Genomic DNA, 20,200 nt, shown 5'->3' on the forward strand with positions numbered 1-20,200 from the left:
AAGAATGTGTTCTAGAGGCAAGTTTAGAAGCTTTTTTTGTTGTTTGGTTGGCTGAGAATATGAGTTAATATTTGCAGGTCTGAAATTCTCATCTGGTAACAGTAATATTGACATATTGATGCTCTGAATGCCCTCTGGCTTGTCATGCTGCTGTGACAATAGACACCAAGGCACTGCGTCAGCGAACTGCAGCTCAGCGCAGAGGTTTTGTTTTTCAGACAAACAAAAGATCAGCTCAACTTGTCACAGGGCACAAAGATTTGCTTGTGTTTTTTTCTGCGAGCCACTAAGCTGTTGTGGTTTGTACTGCTGCATGACATTATTGTGCATGTTAGATTCATTTGTGCCATAATCTTTGAGTTTAATCATCAGTATTTACAAGGATCAATGCACATGATAGAATTTATTTGATGTTTATATTGTTAGTTTAAATACAAGACACTTGTGCTCCAAACACTCAGTGAAGGCCCTAGGATCCCTGACCCATCACTCCACACACGAGTGAGCAGTGATTCCTATTTAACACATCTCTGGGGGTCATCAGGAGAAAACCTCCCTTCAATGGTGTTTCACCAATGGGAGATGTCAGTGTTTACAAACAGTGACGTCACGAAGTCATGTGATTCCCATGCTGGTTGGCAAAAGGAATCAGAGGAACAATGGGTGACGATAGCAATGCGAGCTATCCTTCCGTGGAATTGTCCGATTATGCTCAATCCTTACCACCTGAGGCCCGACAAAGATATGTGAGTAAGCTGAGAAATCAGGGAAACAGTAAAACCTTGCCAGATCCCTACAATTTGAAGACTGGGTGGGTTGACGATCCTTCATTGTGGCCGGACATTTCCTTCACTGACATTTATTTTTACCTGATCGACACCCCTGGGCAGCTCACCCACGACAGTTTGAGAGCTTACAAATCTCTGAAGGCATATGAATATGTGAAGAGTGGACACGCTTCTATGTGACAGTAACAGACCCACAGCATTGGTGATCGAAAAGAGGACAATTCTAAAAAGTGATCGCTAGACGCATACAGATACAAATATGGTTACAAATATGAGGCTGCTGGCTTAAGGAGATGTTACTGAATATGCTTCATTCGACTTCAGTATACTTTCATCGCCTAAAAAGCGATCGGTAACACATGACAACACTGAACCAAACCCAAATTGTAGAGATTGCTTCACGCGAAGGATGCAACACTAAATCAATATCTTTTGGTAAATAAGCTCAAAGTTGGACATACTAAACATGCTAAACTGTTGAATAGTTTACCTGAAGAAAAGTGGGAGCGACAAACATGATCTCTGCTGCGTACTGGGGTCCAATTTTTCCTGTTGATGGCCTGAAGCCAGTGCCATCTTCTCTCTCCTGAAATCGGTATTCGGTGAAATTTCAAGCCTGATCCCTTCTCAAAACGCTTCGCACAACTAACAGCTACACATGATATTACCATTGTGGTAAATGCATGTGCAATTCATTCATGAAAAGCGATAACTTTACGTAATTGTTTCAAACCCAATCCCGTTCTCATAGCAAGCCGTTATGTTACTGCGGGTTCTTGCCAACCAGCAGCGATCTTGTACCACTTGACCATAACAAATGATGACACGCTGGCATTTCCTATTTAGTCCCACAACACCTCCAGGAGGCTAGGCGGTGAACTCTGGCATCCCAGATTCACCCTCTCCGGTCCCAGTTCACACTGCTCCTACACAATGCAAACTAGGGTTGCCACCCGTCCCGTAAAATACGGAATCATCCTTTATTTGACAATTAATTGTAGCCTCCCATATTGATTCAAATTGTTCCGTATTTTCATAAATGTCCCATACACGTCTGTCACACACACATCAAAACTGCACAATAAACAAAATAAAACACAGGAAATATTAAGGGCAGCCAGTTTCATCTTCCTTAGACCTATGTAGCAAGGACCCGATGCGAGGTCCAGTGGATACACTTCTCTGTTTGCCGGTCCTGTCATGGGTTTCCTGGTTACGGACGCTGCTGCTCCCGCGTGTTTAAAAATCTCTACACCCGAAACTCCACCACATCCAAAGAAGCAAAAACGTTTTCAAAAGCAGAGACTGAAAGACTGGAACCCTGGCAATAGGTACAGGGCAAACTGTGGTTTCTGTTGCTCATAGACCAGCTGAAGTAAGGCAGCATCAGGAGACCAACATGTAAGAAACCCAACCAGCAGGTCACAGTTTATCATCATATAATCATCTCCTGAAGTCCCTTTGGTAAGAGACATCAGTAAATGGTTGTGAATTTACCAGAGGATGATTATAGTCAGACTAATGTGGCCGTAGACTCTACAGTATTTTAGTGACTCAATAAATGCCTAAGTTGTTAAATAGTATTTTAAATGCTTTTTATTTTTTTATTTAATAGCCTATATGTGATCAATAAATGGCCTTTGCCTATCTAAAGAAAAACTCACTCAGAACTCTGATATGTTATCGGTACTAAATAAATAAGTCCGTAAATACATGCATACACACATAAATAAGTTAATATATTAACCATGTAAAGATAAGATTTAGATGGGAAAAATATCTGTAATGAATTTCTTTGTCCAGTGTTCTGCATTCAGTTGTTTATGTTTTTGCAGAATCCAGTATTACACACTGGTTGGTCATTACATTTTATCATTATGGTTTCACTGTTTAAAATGATGCCATTTCTTTTCAGACAGAGCCTGTGATCATAAAACAATACCAAACTCTTAGTTTTGTGTTAATAAATCACTTAAAGCTTTAAGTATGACGAAATGTTTTTTTCAAAATTAAATGTACCACTCCTTGGGTGGTTGTGGCCCCGCATTTGGTAAAGTTGGAAAGATAGTCACAGATTCAGACTTCCAGTATCTATAACTCGTTAGATATAGGTTGTCAAAAACATAAACGATGCCTCTTTCCCATCGTTGTAAGGTAGACAGTGTGCTACAAGCCCAGTTTTATCAAAAGTAGCTGTCTTTCAAGCTGCAGAAATAATGTTGGTGTCTATGGAGTGAACAGGTACGGTCTGCAAATTGCAAAACCGCTGCAACAGCGAAGAGAGACACAAATATACAATAACCTCACTCTGATACACTGTACTGTCACCAGAATCACTGCAGCTTTCAACTGGCTCCAGTTGACACCAGTGTTATTCCTGCAGCTTGATAGACAGCTACTTTTGATTAACCTGGGCTTGTAGCACATTGTCTGCCTTACAACAATGGGAAAGAGGCATCGTTTATGCATTAACAATGTACGTCTAATGAGTTACTGATGCCAGAAGTCTGAATCTGTGAATGACTGTTCAATTTTACTGAACTGTATCCCGCCTCATGGTGGGCATCCTTTATTTTCATTTCTGAAAGGTGGCAGCCCTAATCCAAACAGCACTGCCACGTTCAACTGACCCAGGCCCGTTTAGGATATGCTCCAGGTAGTGACCCGTGCCGATGCTACCAGTTAGTGCAAGATGCTGAATACCTAGTGTCAACTGCTAAAAACAGACAAAGAAGCTATACAAGAAAATGTCATTTGGGCAACCGGACCTCTCGGCTTTAAATCGGCCAAGAGGTCCGGTCGCCCAAATGACATTTTTTGGACCACCAACATACGTCAATTTAGACACTAGCTATCACTGGTCACTGGGCAAAGTGTGCCTTAAAACCCCCCACGGCCGTGAAAAGTCACCCAAGAATGAGCAGCGCATTGTCCGGAGCTCCTAGCGGGCGACTGGGACGTTGACAGCCGGAACAGGTGCGGTTTGTCCCGGGCAGATGAGCGGCAAGGAGCGGCAGGTGTTAGCCGAGCAGCTAGTGGGGGATAGCTAGCCAGCCGGGGAGTCTGAGCAGTCTGTGACCGGGGAGAGGAGCCGGCGGACCCGCCGAGTTAAAAATGACAGCTCCGGTGGCTTGGTGCTTTCCGTTCGCGGTGCTCAGGCTCAGTTGGTGCTGTCTTCCAGATGCCGCCACCACATTCTGGGCTGGTTCTGGATCCGACGGAGTCTCGCGATGTTAACGACGTTAACATCAGCAACAATAAAGTGTGTAAATTTGAAATTAAATCGGCAGAAATCCGCGGATCCGCGGAAAATTGCCATCCCTGAAACTTGGATTTGGAGGTCAGTAGCCCAAATCAAAATATTTGGGCCCCTAACCAGTGTATTTTTTGTCATTTTTGGTCGCCAAAATCGTTTTTTAGTCGCAAATGGCGACCTGGCGACCGTCTAATCGAGCGCTGTATACATATAGACTCCCCAAACCCCTCTAAATGCTAATACTAACTGCAAGACTACCACCATCTCCAAAGCAAACTTACCACTGACAAAGAAACTATACAAGCCAGCTCACCAAGTGCTGCATGCTAATGCTAATTGCTAATTGCTAAAATACATCACTACTTCAGCCAAGCTCACCACAGACAGAGACAACAAGCAAACTTCATCTAGGATGCAAGTACCACTTGCTAACTGCTCATTGCTAATGTTACCTAACAAGAAAAAACAAGCAGACAAAGACAAAGACAAAGACACAACCACTACCTTACACCACAGACTTACCTGAGATGGTCGCATGGTAGCAGAGAGACTCCAACAGGCCACTCCCCCACCTTATCTACACTTCCTCTTCTTGGATCTCTGCCCACTGGGGGAGGGAAAAGAAGGTGGGGAAAGCATATATAACATACATTTGCAACACATGTAAATGTGATGCAAATGTAGTCTAATGTAGGAGTTTTCAACCTTTATTTAGGGGTCCTCCAGTGAGTTAAAATAGGGGCTAAATCTAAGTGGATGCAAGTTTATTATAAGCTTTAGACTTCAAACTTAAGCTTTACTGAGAACTTTTTAAGCACAGCAGAGACAATCATTTGCTTATTTACTTTTTGAAACAAGTCTCCCACCTGGAAAAGGTCAAACTCGCGTTTTTTTTCTGAATGTGCTTTTGTTTGTGTTCAACTGTAAATCACAAAATCGCCATGTGAATCTTAGCCACATTGTTAAAAAAATGTCCTCTTTTTTATACACTGACACAGTGACTTCTCCACATGCCTTGCAGATGAAGGTCACGTAGCACTCTGGTTATATCATACCATATAGAACAGCACCATTTTCTCCTATAGTCACTGTATCTACAGACTGTTACAGGTATGTGGGAGGAAAGCATGACTTATCTTGTACATGGAACAAATCCTATATCATGTTTCTCTCCCTGACAACTGGCGGGTTTGGCTGACATCATGTTGCCTTAACCACAGTGTAATCACTGGAAAGAGAAATGAAAGACTCAGTTCATAAATTAGATATGTAGCGCATCAGCTATTGTGTTTCCAGCTGCGCTCTTTAAAAACAGATTATTATGAAATGGTTAATGATTTCTTTCGGCCTGTCAGGATGAGTGGAAGCTTTTTCCTGCATTAAACAGCTTATGAAAGGAACACTCCATTAAAGCTCTGAACTACTATGAGTTTCTGGGTGTGTTGTTGCTCCTGTCGTATTTGTATTCATTGTTGGCTCGTTTTTCACTGCAATGTAACTCCTTCACCTCCCTGGAAACAGCACAACCTTGGTATGGAGTAAAACACACTCAGAAATGTCTTCTGTGTAATATGACACAGATACAATTCTATAACTCATGAAAAAATAAAGAAAAAAAGAAAGAAAAAAGGGGGAAAGAGTGTTGAAGTTCTTAGATTTGATCAAAATTGTACTAAATTGTGTGTTGTTTTTTTTTGGAAAACATTTTTCTAAATGCCCACAGGTGCTACCAATATTGGAAAAAGAACAGAGGCTTATTTTTCTGCTTATACTCTTAATTTGTTTTCATTTATTTCTTCTGTCTGCTCTGTGGAAGCATCCTGCAGTTCGGCCCAGTTCAACTGAAAAGTCCCTGAATTTTTACCGCATAACTGTCGGTCACAGCTGAGTCAAACGTGGCTTCTTAGTTGTGTTTAAGAGCATGTAATTTTTTATTTTTAACAGAACTGACGAATTTTAAAATGAGACATGTTAATATAAAGAAAGTCTGTTGAAACAGTGCGATTTTAGCCTCAGATTTGGTTGAGTTTCTTAATGGAACTGGATGTCATTCACTATTTGAGGACCATTGGACAGTAGAAAATCCAACAATTCTCTTGTTTTCTTCTGATTTGATATATGCTGCAATTTTGGTGATTTTTTTTTTTAAAGATAATTTGTTTTTCCATTCTGTGTTTTTGGAATTTGCGGGCTTAAATACAGAACAAAAATGCAAGTTTACCTCTTATTCCAATATTTATTTACGCTTGTACATTATTTATTCCTTAATGGCACAAAATAAGATGGTTATTGTAAAATAAATAAATAAAAAAAAACATTAAAATAGCATTTGGGATCAGGCATCTTGTTGTCTTTTCTCAATGTTATCTCCTCCTAACAGACTGCTACAAGAATCACTGTCACTCCAAATAGATCACATCTAAATTTATGGGTCACTTTATGGCACTGCCCTGGGTCATACCTGGTCTGACTCATCAATACTTGATGGTCAGCACAGTGCAGAGGCAGATGTTCTCCACATTCCAGTGTCCAGGGGGAAGAAATGCAGATACTGTGCCTCATTTTCACAGAAGCACTGCTTTATAAACACTGCGACTCCAGATTGTTTCTATTCTATTCAGAGGAAAGGAAGAAGAACAACAGGCAGAAATGGCAAGAGGGCCCGTAGCACACAGAAGGCAGCAGAAAACAAACACAGCACTGTTGAATCAGGCAGTGGAAAAAGAAAGACGCTGAATACATACACGCAGAAGGGTTGTATTTGCCATCTAGACAAAGCTCAGCCACGTTCATTAAAACATCTACAACTCTTTGTTGTATTTGCATGTCAGCTTGTGGCAAGAAAATGCACTTTCTCGTGTGCAATTTATGAGTTTTGAATAATATAAAATGGTGAAGAAGATTTCTTTCCTGTTTCAGAAGCTTCTCAAAACCATGTTGTGCGCTCTCTCTCTGAATAATCAACTGCAGTGTAAGAGTAGCGAGACTCTTGCATCACCTTTCTCATATTGGTGGTCTGTGGAGGGAGTTTCCCAGAGGAAAAAGGATATATCCTGAGACTGCTGCCCTCCCTGTCATTCCTCTCCATCTGGTTTCCATCAGGAGCTGCTGGACTGCAAAGGTTTTCCCCGGAGGATACCACCTCTGTTTCTCTTCCACTGACCTGATTCAACTGTAGTCTCGCTCTGTGTTATTAAAGCCAAAGAGCACCAGCGCGTAGACTGTATCACCAAATATACCCGTGAAATTGACTGACTGAATGGAAATATGATTTTAAATAAGCAGTTTATAATAACATCAAAATTATACACGGATGAGAACAATGCAATTTTCTGCCATTTGAGAGCACTGATGGCCAAAACACACCCTCTTGGCTGCAGGGTGATCAGAATGGTTCAGAAGGATTTAAATCTTGTGCTCATTGACCATTGTACATCAGTATAAAAATCCATTATCACTTCACGGCCTAACAAGTGGAAAGCCATTAAAATTCATGGTTTATGATCCTCTTATTTGGCTCCCGTTCAAAGTCCGCACTTCTGCATTTTGGATGAGTTGAAAGAGCTGGTTATGGTAATGACTTTTGACTGGGGCAGGAGCAGGGTGAGGAGCCTGACGGTGACTGGAATGAGATTTAAAAAAAAGAAGGAGATTTGCACGACCTCTAAGCCCACATGGAGTAAAAGTGATTCTACAAAAGTCAACACCAAAATTCAGCGTGTTTCTGCTAACCACCAAGGAGTCGGTAAACATTTAGAGACAAGAAAGTGTCTTGTTCGATTTACCCGAGGAGTGAAGATGCAACTAAGTAGAGAGGAGACAGTGACTGACTGTGAGAGTGTCTTCTATCTCTGCTGAACTGGATCGGATCTGGGGGCTTTACAGGCCACAAATATAATCTAGGTAAAGATCATGGAAACCCGGAGCCATTTAGACCTTTTTAAGTACCGGCCTGGAGTCTGCTGTAACACTACGCTGTAACAGTGGTTACCGAGGCTCCCTCAGCCTGCACTGTTGGCCTGAAACAATGAGCTCTCTTGTTTAAATGCTTTCTTTTGTCTCTCTCTTCTTCTTGAAATGCTCAGAGCCCAACTATACACTTTCTATTTAGAGCAGCCAAACTCTCAGGTGACAAACTAAAGTGGTTAGATATCCTGTCTGGCAGGATTGTTTTAATTACCAAGAAACAAGATGTGCATAACTTCCAGACGAATGTCTGTAAACAGGAGCTCAGACACTCAGAGTCAGCGTCAGTGATGATCACTCAGGATTTGTGTGTCGGTGACGCGGCTCACACCACGCAATGCCTCGGAAATGAGCAAATGAGGTGACTGCTTCACTGCACTGTAATTACATCCACATGATTGGGCCTGTGGATTATGCTGCTTGGCTCAGACGGCACAGTTTCCTAAAGTTCAGATAGATGTACTTTTCTGACCTTTTCAAATTGAATTGAACACGACTCAAATTTATTTTACAGGAGGATGACATTATAGGTGTGTGTAATGGCCCTTTATTGATATGTGCTCATAGACTTTCTTCAGCATTTTTTTTATGCTCACCGAGCATACACTGATTTTTTTCCCCTTCAAACCCAGGAATGGATTCAGACACTCTGTGGTTTAGAGGCTGAAACCTGAGCAGTGGAACATTGGCAGGATGCAGCGTATTAATTCTGCATTACAGTTACTTAACCTGTCTTCATATTATTCTCAGAATTCTGATGAGATTAGCATGTTTCTTTTCTTTCCTCCAAAGACTTGATTCACTCAAATTGTTGACAAGAGCTCCATCTAGTGGATACTGCACAAAACTACAAGTCACAACAATAAGAGTCTAAATGCACTGCCTGGGCAAAAAAAAAAAAAAAGTCGTCACTTGGATTTAACTAAACAAATAGGTAAGAGCCTTCCATTGGATAATTACTGCAGTGATGAATATGTTTCAGCTGCAACAACTTATTCAACCCTAGCTGATGCAGTGAGGAGCTTCTCACTTCTTAAACAACCATGTTGGAAGATATTTATCCTGTGGTCATGGAAAGGATGTTAATCAGTCTCAAAAGAGTCAAATTGTTGGCCTGCATCAAGCAAAGAAAACAACTAAGGAGATTTCTGAAACTAATAAAATCAGGTTAAGAACCGTCCGGCGCATTATTAAAACCTAAAGGATAGTGGTGAACCATCATCTTAGAGGAAGAAATGTGGGCTGATGAGTCCAGATTTACCCTGTTCCAAAGTGATGGGGGCATCAAGGTAAGAAGAGAGGTGGATGAAGTGATGCACTCATCATGACTAGTGCCTACCAGCCTGTGGGGGTTAGGGATAGGATCTGGGGTTGGTCAGGTTCAGCAACGTTATGTTCCCAAAGAATGAGGTCAGCTGACTATCTGAATATACGGAATGACCAGGTCTTTCCATCAGTGGAGTTTTTCTTCTCTGATGTTCATGGGCATGTTCTAAGATGACGATGGCAGGATTCATGGGGCTCACATTGTGAATGAGTAGATCAGGGAGCATGAAGCATCATTTTCACACATGGATTGTCCTCCACAGAGTTCAGACCTCAGCCCCATTGAGAATCTTTGGGATGTTGTGGAGAAGATTTTGCTCAGCGGTCCGACTCTCCCATCATCAATATGAGATTTTGGTGAAAAATGAATGCATCTCTGGGCAGAAATAAATGCTGTGACATTGCAGAAGCCTATCAAAATGATGTCACAGCGAATAAGTGCCATACTCAAAGCTAAAGGCAGTCCAATGAAATAGTGTATGTGATTTTTTATTTTTTTTGGCCGGGCAGTGTAGTGTAATGTATTGCAGTACAGTTGTACTCCTGTGTTCTGGTATAAATCACAAATCAAACGGTGTAAGGCGTCTAAAATGCAACACTGTAAGAGAAGGAGTTCATATGTTTAAGTATTTATGGTTGTAAGTTGATTATTATAGCATTTATATATGTATTTTTAAAAGTTGCAGCGATATATTAAACAATATATTCATCCCTAAAATTCTCAGCCCTGCTTTGCATCGCATTGGTTGGAAAAAATGTATATTTTTCATAACCATAATTTTTTGCACGAGGGCTCCAGGTATCAAAAACAAATGCTTGAAAGAGGATTATGCAGAAATCTATTCCCCAGTTCTTCATGTCTGGCTGTGCTTCCTTATGCATGGCCAGTGTGGCAGCAGATGTCCACCTGCTTTAAGTTTTCATCAGCAGCTCAAAGGTTGGGAGTCCATCAAACCACCCACCCAAACTGTTAGGAAATGAGGAGGTTCTGAGCTGCAACCGTTGCAAATGAAAGTGTTCACAGACCACACTGAATGCTCTCATCTTTATATTCTTCAGATTTGATTTATTAAATCATTTCCAAAAGGTTTTTTTTTTTCAAAATACAGACAAGAAAATTCACAGAAACATCCCAGTGTAACATCTGATTTAAAACGTTTTGAGGAATCTGGTTTAAGTGGCTCTTTCTCATTCTCAAGTTAAACCTCTTCTTTTTGCTACTCCGTATACAAAAAGACCTTGAATTCACATTTTTTTCTTCTAATTTATTTTGTCACTCAAAGCATATTCTTGCTCTTTTATTTTTGAAATAAAATAAAGAATAAAACGAGCGGCTACACTGCTTCACCCTCATTTCCACTCATTGTAATTCACCAAGCTTTTGTGTAGTACATATATATTATAATATAAGTGTAATAGTCAAATAGTGAGCTCACAGAGCAGTCAAAAAAATTTAGCCTGCTAAAGATCTTGGTGTCCAGAATGAAACTTTTAGTGCAAATATAAAGGTGTAAAATAAATAGCAATAATATGAATTTACGAAGAATTTTCCAGCATTCTGTGTCCAGCACTTGTGAAAATAAACATCTGTCCATTTCCCTGCTCATACACTGGACAGAATCTTCTTATGTGTCATTGTTTGTTTGTGTAGAGTTTGTCAGGATGTCTTGTGTGCCATATAGCCAGCTATATTCATACATATTTCTAAGTTAGGGGGCGAGTTCCTCAGCAGTTGAGAATGGAGTTGGTCCTCAGGATGCGAATGACCTTCCTGGAGGAGTAGCTGTACTCGTACTGAATGTGCTCATGGAAGAAATACAAGTATCCTGAAAAACAAGAGCATGGGGGAGTAAAAGTTAGTGAATGTTGTAACATCCTACTTTTCTGTGTCATATTTTACTGTGAGTATGAGATTTCATAATACCATAATGATAAGCGGCAGCGTCGATCTCGTCATCCATTCCAGGAAAGTCGTCCTCAATGGATCGTGGGTAGCCACTGTCCATGCTGCCTGCAGCTTCATCATAGCTGTGGGTGACAAGTAACACAAACAGTGACTTCGAGAATTCCATGTGGTGAGTATGAGTTTTGATCCACTAGAATAATATAATAGTATGTTGTTATAGTCGAGTCATTCAATCTGCATCTCCACATACCTCCAGTAGTCTTCATCGGTGAAGAGCAGAGTCTTTCCCGTGTCTTTAATGTGCACAGCTGCATCTATTTTCCTTATGCTCTTGGGAAGGCCAAGTTTGTGTATGTACTTCGGGTAGCCATCCACGAGGTCATACCCATTCAAAGCCCACATTCGGATCCCTGATGAACCACAGAACAGAGTTTTGGTCAAGGCGCACTGTACCTAGTATTTAAGAAGTAACCAGAGGGTATTTATAACCCACCGCTAAATATGATGACTAAATCCTTCTCTGAGTTCTCGTAAGCTGCATCCACTTTGTTTGGGATGGAGGGCCATGTGGACTTGATCAGAGTCTGTTCAGGCTCCGGCATCTGAGGATGGATACGCCAGTAGAACCTGCGGCAACGTGCGGCATGATAAGAAAATAAAACTCCAAGAAGTGATCTACAGTTCTAAATAAATACCTACTAAATAACAGTATGCAGTGAATTTACAGAGATGCCTTAAGTAGAGTCTGGACTGGAAAATGTAGTCCTGGGATAATTAACTCTTGATTAAGATCTGAAGAACCATTTTTGTGTATACAGAGATATTGTATCATGGTACACAGGCTCTTACTGTACCTGTCCTTGAAGATGATGGTTTCTCCTCTGAGCTCTGTGACGGCATCAAAACTCAGCTCTGGGTCACATTTGTTTGGAGCGTCAGGCTTTGGCTTCACTTTCCTTGCATCTGGGTTGGGACCTGTAATTGACATCAGGTATTAATGCACTATTCATACAATCTAAGTCTCCAAATAATCAGCTAAAGCCCTGATCATGCATCTTCTCACCATAGAGAGCCTGAATGCCTTCGATGTCATCTTCAGTGAGTGGGTAGCCAGTAGCGTATGAGTAGATGGGGTACATGAGGGCGCCTGGGTCTGAGGAGTGGGACATACCGAGGGCGTGGCCCAACTCATGGGCGGCCACTATAAACAGGTTGTAAGCTGCAGAAAAAGATATATACAGTCAAAAATGTATCACTGGCACACATTAGATTGCACTATAGTGTATAATAAAATAATAATTCCTACCTGATGAGTCTTTGGTCCAGTGTTCATCCTCATCAAAGTGAGTGTCTCCTCCAATGCCTTGGCCAGGAGGGTAGGCATGAGCCAGCAGTCCATTAGGTCCGTCAAAAGGGTTGTAGTCTCCATGCTCTTCAAAAGAAAGGGCAGACCAGACCAGGATTAGATTATCAGATTAATTACTACTCTGAGTAAAATGTGCACCGTTATATTGTGCTATTTGTGGCTTAATTCAGAGGATATCGAGGCTGCATCCGTTGCTGTACCTTTTGATCCGAAGCTGATCATAATGTCAGCATTGCCGTGGTACAGCTTCTTAAAAGTCAGAGGGGTGACATCAGCCCAGACATTCAGCGCATTGCGGATGGCTCTGTCTACATCAGCCTTCTTCAGGTCGGGTGTATAATTCAATATCCTGAAACATCAGGGGACAGAAGACAAGGACAGGGAGAGAATAAATTACATCCATTGTCACTCATATGAATGGCTCAACTCCCTACAAGTAGGTTTTTGTCATCTATTACCTTATATTTGCAAGTGTTATTTTACTGTGTACCTGAATGTGACGTTGTTATTTTGCCATTTGAGGTGCCGGGGGAAGTGGTTGTACTCTCCGATATCTGGGACGCCACATCTGGCCAGCTTCATCAGCTCCAAAGTGTTGTCATCCAGATTCCCTGTCACCTTCACGAGTTGAAGAAGTGGAAAGAAAATTAGTGACAAAGGTACCAAGCAGCTCACAAGACATACACCGTAAGTCATTTAAACTAAAAAACAAAAGGTCTACTGCTGCCATAAAAATAAGAGTTAACTGCACTTTGGTTTGTTAAATTAGCTTAAAGTCACCATAAGAGTTGTGAAAGTATAGCACTCGTTGAGTTAAGTTAACTTGAGAAACAAGTTCAATAAACATAAGACAACATTAGCTGAATTGACTGGTCACATAGGCAATGGCTACAGACAGACTTCATTTTCATTTACATTTTTCAAGTTTTAAGTGCATCTCCTTCAACCTATTTCTGAAAAGGTTGTACAATGACAATCTGTGAGGCTGGTTCTGGTTCCAGTGACATAACTGGTAAATCTACTGGAATAGATTCAGTTCAAACAGTTGTCATGGTTAGAATTGCTTTGATTGTTATGAAAAGAAACACTAGCCTAACTGAACCAGTATTGAAGGCAAACAACAAGCTCATACAATGTCTGTTTTCATAAAAAAAAAAAAATCAAGAGTTTCTGGGGAGTTATTGAAATTCATAAATAAATAAAACTCAATAATTATATTCCTTTATGATGTTTTACAGTGTACAGCCCCAATTTAATGGTAACGGTTTGATAATTATTGGTGGTATTTTTAAACAAGAAGGATGCTTTAAATTAAAGAAAAAATACTGAGGAAAAGTCTGAGAAAAAATTAAATATTTTTCACATCCAGTCACCTTGAGATTGAAGAATCTCTGCATTTCCTTGATCTTGGTTTGAAAGGCACCTGAAGACGTGTGTCTACCTTGGAGACCAGCTGGAAGTCCATAGAGGCGACGAAGGTATTTCTGTTTGAAAGGGAACAAAAACTTGTTAATGAATACACATACTTTTCTGGGGGAAAAAGCCAGTTGAAGCAGAGTTTACAAGACTAAGTGATAACTGAATGATATATAAACAGATCTTACCTCAGCTAAGAGATAGTTGTCTCTATTTTCAGACGGCAGCGGTAGAGTTGAGGAGTGAGCGACCAGCCCCAGCAGCAGCAGCAAAGCTATCATTGTTGTCTCTGTGTTGGTCACACCAGTCATTGGGTTCAAACAGCTCTGGAGGGTATTTATACTGTTTTGGGTCCACTTTTTTTTTTCTAAGGGTCCCAGTGATTCATGTAAAAGCACCTAGCCACTTCCTCCTTTTTCTGTTGAGAATGTGCTTGTATCTGTAAAAGTACAGTGCCTGTGGTTTGAGTGTGCTGCTTTGAACTCAAGAAATTTCCATTTTTTCAAATTGACATAAGGACTTACTTAAGAAGTTTGCTAACAGACTCCTTGGAAATGATTATGATGGAAATGGTTACGTTGTCTGGTCCAAAAACTGCCAGATCTACAAGGCATTACACATTTTGGCAGAAAACACGAGGAGCTTTTGTTTTGTAATACATCATATCATCAGTTGTTACACATAAATCTTCACTTGGAAAATAAAATGCCCCACTGTTTAAAAAAAAAAGGAAATTTATTTTATGCTGCTGCTGGTCTCATGATAGTCTGCATCTTATTTTAGATGTTTTAGGATACATGACTAATAAACATATACAAAAACTTTGCGATAATGGAAAATGTGAGTTTAAAACTTCTGATGCGTCTTATGATGTTACATTTGATGTGACCGTGTATATGTAAGGACAAATAGTTGGACTCATGCAAACTCATGTCCTGTGTTAGTTTTCTTCTGAGAGCTTTTCTACGTTGTCATCTACGATATTCTGTGAGTCAGTGTCACCATGATTACACAAACCCTATGTGACTAATTAAATATATCTAAATGATCCCAGTTCTCTCAGTTTTGAGGAACTGTATGATCTGCAGGAGGTTTGGTAATAGTGAAGAAACTCCTGGATTTCAACTCAAACAATTATATTTTGAATAGTCACTTCTTCAAAACATAGAGTTTGCACAATAATAAAAAAGGTCAGGTATAAATTTAATATTTAAGTTGACATTTTAGCTTTCCGCCAGCCTAAGTTCAGCAATGGAAGGTCAGTCTGTTGAGGGATTCATCACTTGGACCCAGACTGAAATGTCTCCAGAACTATCAAATGAACTGACATGTAGTTTTTTGGGTTTTTTTTTTTTTTACATTCAGAGTCCTTAATCTCTATGACTTTGGTGATCACCTGATTTTTCCTGGACACATTTATGCTCTCTTCATTACAAGAAAATAAAAGACAAAGTATATGGTTCCTGAACCTGGCATGCCACATAGTTTGCTACACAGAACCATCTGTTTGAAGGCAGACACTTTTTAAAACTTCCTGCCACAATTAAGCCTTGAAACATGGACTCTCTCGTAACTGTGATCTTGCAAAAAATCCAGCTGACTGACAAAGTTTCTAACTTTTCATGGATCAGTGACTTTATCCAGTACTGTTAATAATATTCCTCAATCAAACTTTGTGTTGAGCGTTAGTTAGCAAATGCTAGCATGCTAACATGCTAAACTAAAAAGAACACAGCGAGCGTCATACTTGCTAAAGATCCACATATTATTCGGTGAGCATAGTGATATTAAAGGCCCCAAATGATGAAAATAGCATGAAAATGTAATTTGTGGTTGTTATAAACATTGAAATGTAAAGTAAGAGATGCCAAGATATGAAATTTGATGAACGGCATGAAATGAACCATCTTTGCAGTATTTTGAGCTGAAAAACTGAAAGACACATAATTATACAGATTTATACGGATTTGAATAAATTTGCTGAAGAGTTTCACAATAGGGGTCTTTTAAAACATTGTTTAAAGTACTGCTGCAGTTAAAGTATGTCCTTACAGAGCTTCAAGCAGGATGGAGACTCAAAGTCTGGTTTTACTGAGGAAGGTAAAGAGCTCATACGCAGGGCTGAATCAAATACAGGGAAGTAGTTGCACCTGAACTGATTTTTTTTCTTTAAAAACTATGCTTCTCACAGAAACAGAGACAAATGCTTTAATACTGTGTCCATTTCAAACTAAAAAGGTCCGAAAAGTCTAAGTTTAACTTCAATAAAATATACAGAATTGTATAGGAACCTGCAGGCCCTCTAGGCAGGTAAAGACATGCTGCCTGTTACTGCGTCTACTCCATTAGTGTCTACAGACAACAAAGGTATATAATTATTTGCTCCTGGCGGAACAATGGAATTCCTTAATTTGTAAATAGTGAACAAGGCAAAGAACAAGGAACAACAGCTTCCTAAATCAAACTGTTTTCATCCTGGCACCGATCAATCCATATTTAGACACAAAATATCTCTTTCTTTTCTTAAGAGTTAAACATTCAAAGAATTTAGCTTCACTTGAAAAGCTGCCAAACATTTGATGGAATAATGTGACAGTGTCTCAATTCCAGTCATTATCAACATACTTTTGGAAAATGTCTTGTAATGACAACGTTTTGAGTCAAGACAGTCAAAGTGCTGCACTGCCAGAGAAAACTGAATCTCACACACTGGATTAAAAAGTTCACATTGCAGACAACGGCTGTGATGGTTTATCCTTCCTATCCTCCCTATCAGAAAAGTGTATGACAATCACTGTTTATAATATATGAGGTTCAGTATTACAAAGATTAAAAAAACACCTTAAAAAAACAGAAAAATGTCATCCTCATCTGCTCATCTGCATCCCATTAGTGATATCATGTGCAGTATATACCAAACATTGCAACCACACACGGCAGCATCCTGAGGAAGCAAATATTTTTAGAGTGGCATCATTGTTTAGGTGGTGGCTGACAGAGTGCTCCTGACTCATTTCAGGGAAGTTGGCAGTTAGGGGGATTTTTGGTGTTATTTTAAAATGGTCACTAACAAACACACACACACACACACACACTTGGAGAGAAACACAAACACTGCTACGTTGTGTTCCGACCCAATTTCTGCGTTTAAAGTACATTAAAATCACGTTGACCTGAAAACAAACCTGTCAATTCCAAAATGCTGCTAAATGACATCCCCGCTACAGAAACAAGAAAACACTGCTAAGTAAGCAGCACCGCCACACTTCTGAAAAAGGTTCTCTGAGTAACAGATGTTCCTACTCAGACAGCCCCATGATATCGTGACAAAAACAGAACCAGTCTGGTGCTAAACTGTGTTGGACTAGTGGGGGAAAATATGTCAAATTTACATGATGGATGCGCCAAAGGATCCTTTCCACTGCAAGTCTCTCAGGTTTATGTTATCAGGCCTTTACCTGCATGGATGTTGCAGAAAATTCTGTTGTTTAGGAAGAAGAAGGAGTAGATCTGATTGTGTACTACAGGCATAACATTGAATTATGTGACTATCATACTCGAGAAAAGGCGCAACAGAGCTAGTCTTTTATACAAAGAAGTGTACAGACTGTAAATAAATAAAGGCAAATGCAGTGTACTGGTCATTCACAGCTTAAAGGTTTAGTTGAGCTAGATTAAATTCAATGTATTTGATTCCAGAGTATCCCATATTGTGTACTGGCTGCTAAAAATGTGAAAAATGCTAAGGACCCTCCCTTGAGCCAGTGTTTGGTTTTTCTGTTCTTAGCGCTTGCAGAAACATGACAGACTCGAGGACCACTCCATCTGCAATTTTATTTAAGTTATTTCAAGGTTCCAAAAACACAAGTTTTTTTTTTTTAAATTTTCAGGTTCTTATATACCAATGAAAATATACAGTACCGTTTAAAAGTTTGGGGTCACCCAGGCAATTTCATGTTTTCCGTGAAAACTCAGACTTTTATTCATGTGCTAACATAATTTCACAAAGGTTTTCGAATCATCAATTAGCCTTTCAACACCATTAGCTAACACAATGTAGCATTAGAACACAGGAGTGATGGTTGCTGGAAATATTCCTCTGTACCCCTATGGAGATATTCCATTAGAAATCAGCCGTTTCCAACTAGAATAGTCATTTACTACATTAGCAATGTCAAAACTGTATTACTGATTAATTTCATGGTATTTTCATTGAAAAAATGATTTTCTTTCAAAAATAAGGACATTTTCAAGTGGCTCCAAACTTCTGAATGGTAGTAGGAGTGATTATTATATTACGTTTCTTCCTATACGGTCCCCTAAACCCCATGCAGTGAATCAACAAATGCAGTATATATGTGTTGATGAAACAAAAATATGGCTTCTTATCATACTCAGAGCTGATTTGATTGATCATAGCTGCTCTTACATTGATCAATCAGATTATCTATGACATCACTGGTTACTGTCATTTCTACTTGGTAGACATACAAAGAGTTGAAATGTGAAGCACATCACTGCATCTTTCTTCATCCTTCTAACTCAAGAAAAACTGAATACTGTATCCCCAATTCTGACTGTCTCTTGGTAGCTACACAGTATTAAAGCAGAGCATTGTGTTGAAACTCAAAGACAGGCTTCCAGGATGAGCAATGCTTCATTTACAGCACTCTGCCTTGGAGTCCCTCAAGTTCTATTCTCTGGAAACTGCAGCACAAAAAAGTGGCTTCCATGTAAAACAGATGTTTTGGTAAGATGGCAATGAGCGAAACTTTTAGCACACGTACTTCCATGTCCCGTAAGGTCTGAGAGCTGGTCTATCCTGTCAGAGTGAGGAAAACTAGATAAGCTAAAGGCAGAATGCCACCATGGAGCCTACTTCACATCACCAAGGGCTAAGGAACTTATTATCAGTTCTTATAGTAAATAATAAGTTCGCTGTTGCTTTGAAACGAAACTACAACCATGAGGTTAATCTTAAACGTAAGTGTTTACATCCACAGATGAACCCCATTGTTCAGTGGTTTCTTGAGGCGACCATTATAATAAGCTGAATGTTTTTTGGTTCAGAGCTGTTGGTTGGGGCAAAACAATACATTTTAAGCTGCATCTTGGCCTTTATGAAACATTAGTAGCCATTTGATACAAATTTCTTAAATCCCACCCAACAGCTGATCGATTCACTGAAGAAGCAAACTAAAGATGAGTCATGTGCAGCTGTACAATGGACCAAAGATAATTTGAGTGATCAAAATGAACTTCTTAATATTTGTTGTCAAATTATTTTCAGTCACTGTCTGTCAAAAGTTTTAGATCGCAGAGGTCTCTTGTATCTCCAGTGGTGATTCTTTATTACATTTAAAGCAAACTCATCTTTTTTCTTTGGTCTCACTTCAGGAAGTGGCTCATCTGTCCACCTGGAGTTAAGCCAAAAACATTCCACTGAGAGCTCATAAAAAAACTCCCTGGTTGTATTTGCTGTATGTTTAGGATTAAAATCCCCCTACATTTACAATATAAAAACGTGGGCCACAGTTATTTCCCTATTCACTCAGAGCTGATCTGAACTGTGTCTACATGCCAGCTGCTAGTTTCCCCCTCTATATTTCCAGTTTGTCTGGGTGCAGTCAAGGGTGAGATTATTCATCATCCTTCCCACAGAGGGCCCACATCTGCCAAATTTGGATCACTGACATTTATTATATTACTGAGACTGTTTGCTTGGGCTGTAATCTGCATCCACACACATATCGCTGGTGGTACTGGTGGTATGACTGTGCTACTTTGTGGCTTCATTTCCCTCTGAGACCCTCTTTTTTCCTTTTCAAGACAGATAAGCATTTTGGAAGCCAAACCCTTTTAGGTTTTGTTGGTGTCAGTTCCGGCGCTACGCCACTGTCACTGTGGTGCTACTTGGTCATAATCTGTGGGAATGGGATTTTAGAGAAATGATGTGAGATATAATAAAATCAACCACTTCCTCTGGTGTGCGGGAGAAAAGCCGTTGTTTGGTGTACAGCAACAAGAGCTCTTGTGATAAACTGGGATTACTGGCATCTTTTCTTGGAATCTGCATCCAAGTAAAGATGTTAGTGTTTGCATAAAATGCTGGATTAATTTCATTTTAGTGTTCTTCTAATTGTTTGAATAAATTCTACCAGATAATAGTGTTTTTT

At 39.9% G+C, this 20,200-nt stretch overlaps 1 protein-coding gene across 1 annotated transcript; it reads right to left on the bottom strand.

Annotated features, from left to right (window-relative positions):
- Nucleotides 1-10,381: 10,381 nt before the first annotated feature.
- On the bottom strand, nt 10,382-14,312 carry mmp13b (matrix metallopeptidase 13b). Its single transcript, XM_022199647.2, has 11 exons — nt 14,213-14,312; nt 13,982-14,092; nt 13,099-13,226; nt 12,809-12,957; nt 12,549-12,674; nt 12,306-12,461; nt 12,097-12,217; nt 11,736-11,869; nt 11,493-11,652; nt 11,261-11,364; nt 10,382-11,162 (listed from the first exon to the last, which is right to left on the bottom strand). Exons 1-11 carry the CDS (start codon nt 14,303-14,305, stop codon nt 11,062-11,064), a joined length of 1,383 nt encoding a protein of 460 aa, XP_022055339.2. The 5' UTR covers nt 14,306-14,312; the 3' UTR covers nt 10,382-11,061.
- Nucleotides 14,313-20,200: the final 5,888 nt, after the last annotated feature.

The sequence above is a fragment of the Acanthochromis polyacanthus genome, chromosome 13 (assembly GCF_021347895.1).
Source record: "Acanthochromis polyacanthus isolate Apoly-LR-REF ecotype Palm Island chromosome 13, KAUST_Apoly_ChrSc, whole genome shotgun sequence".
NCBI classification, from domain to species: domain Eukaryota; kingdom Metazoa; phylum Chordata; class Actinopteri; family Pomacentridae; genus Acanthochromis; species Acanthochromis polyacanthus.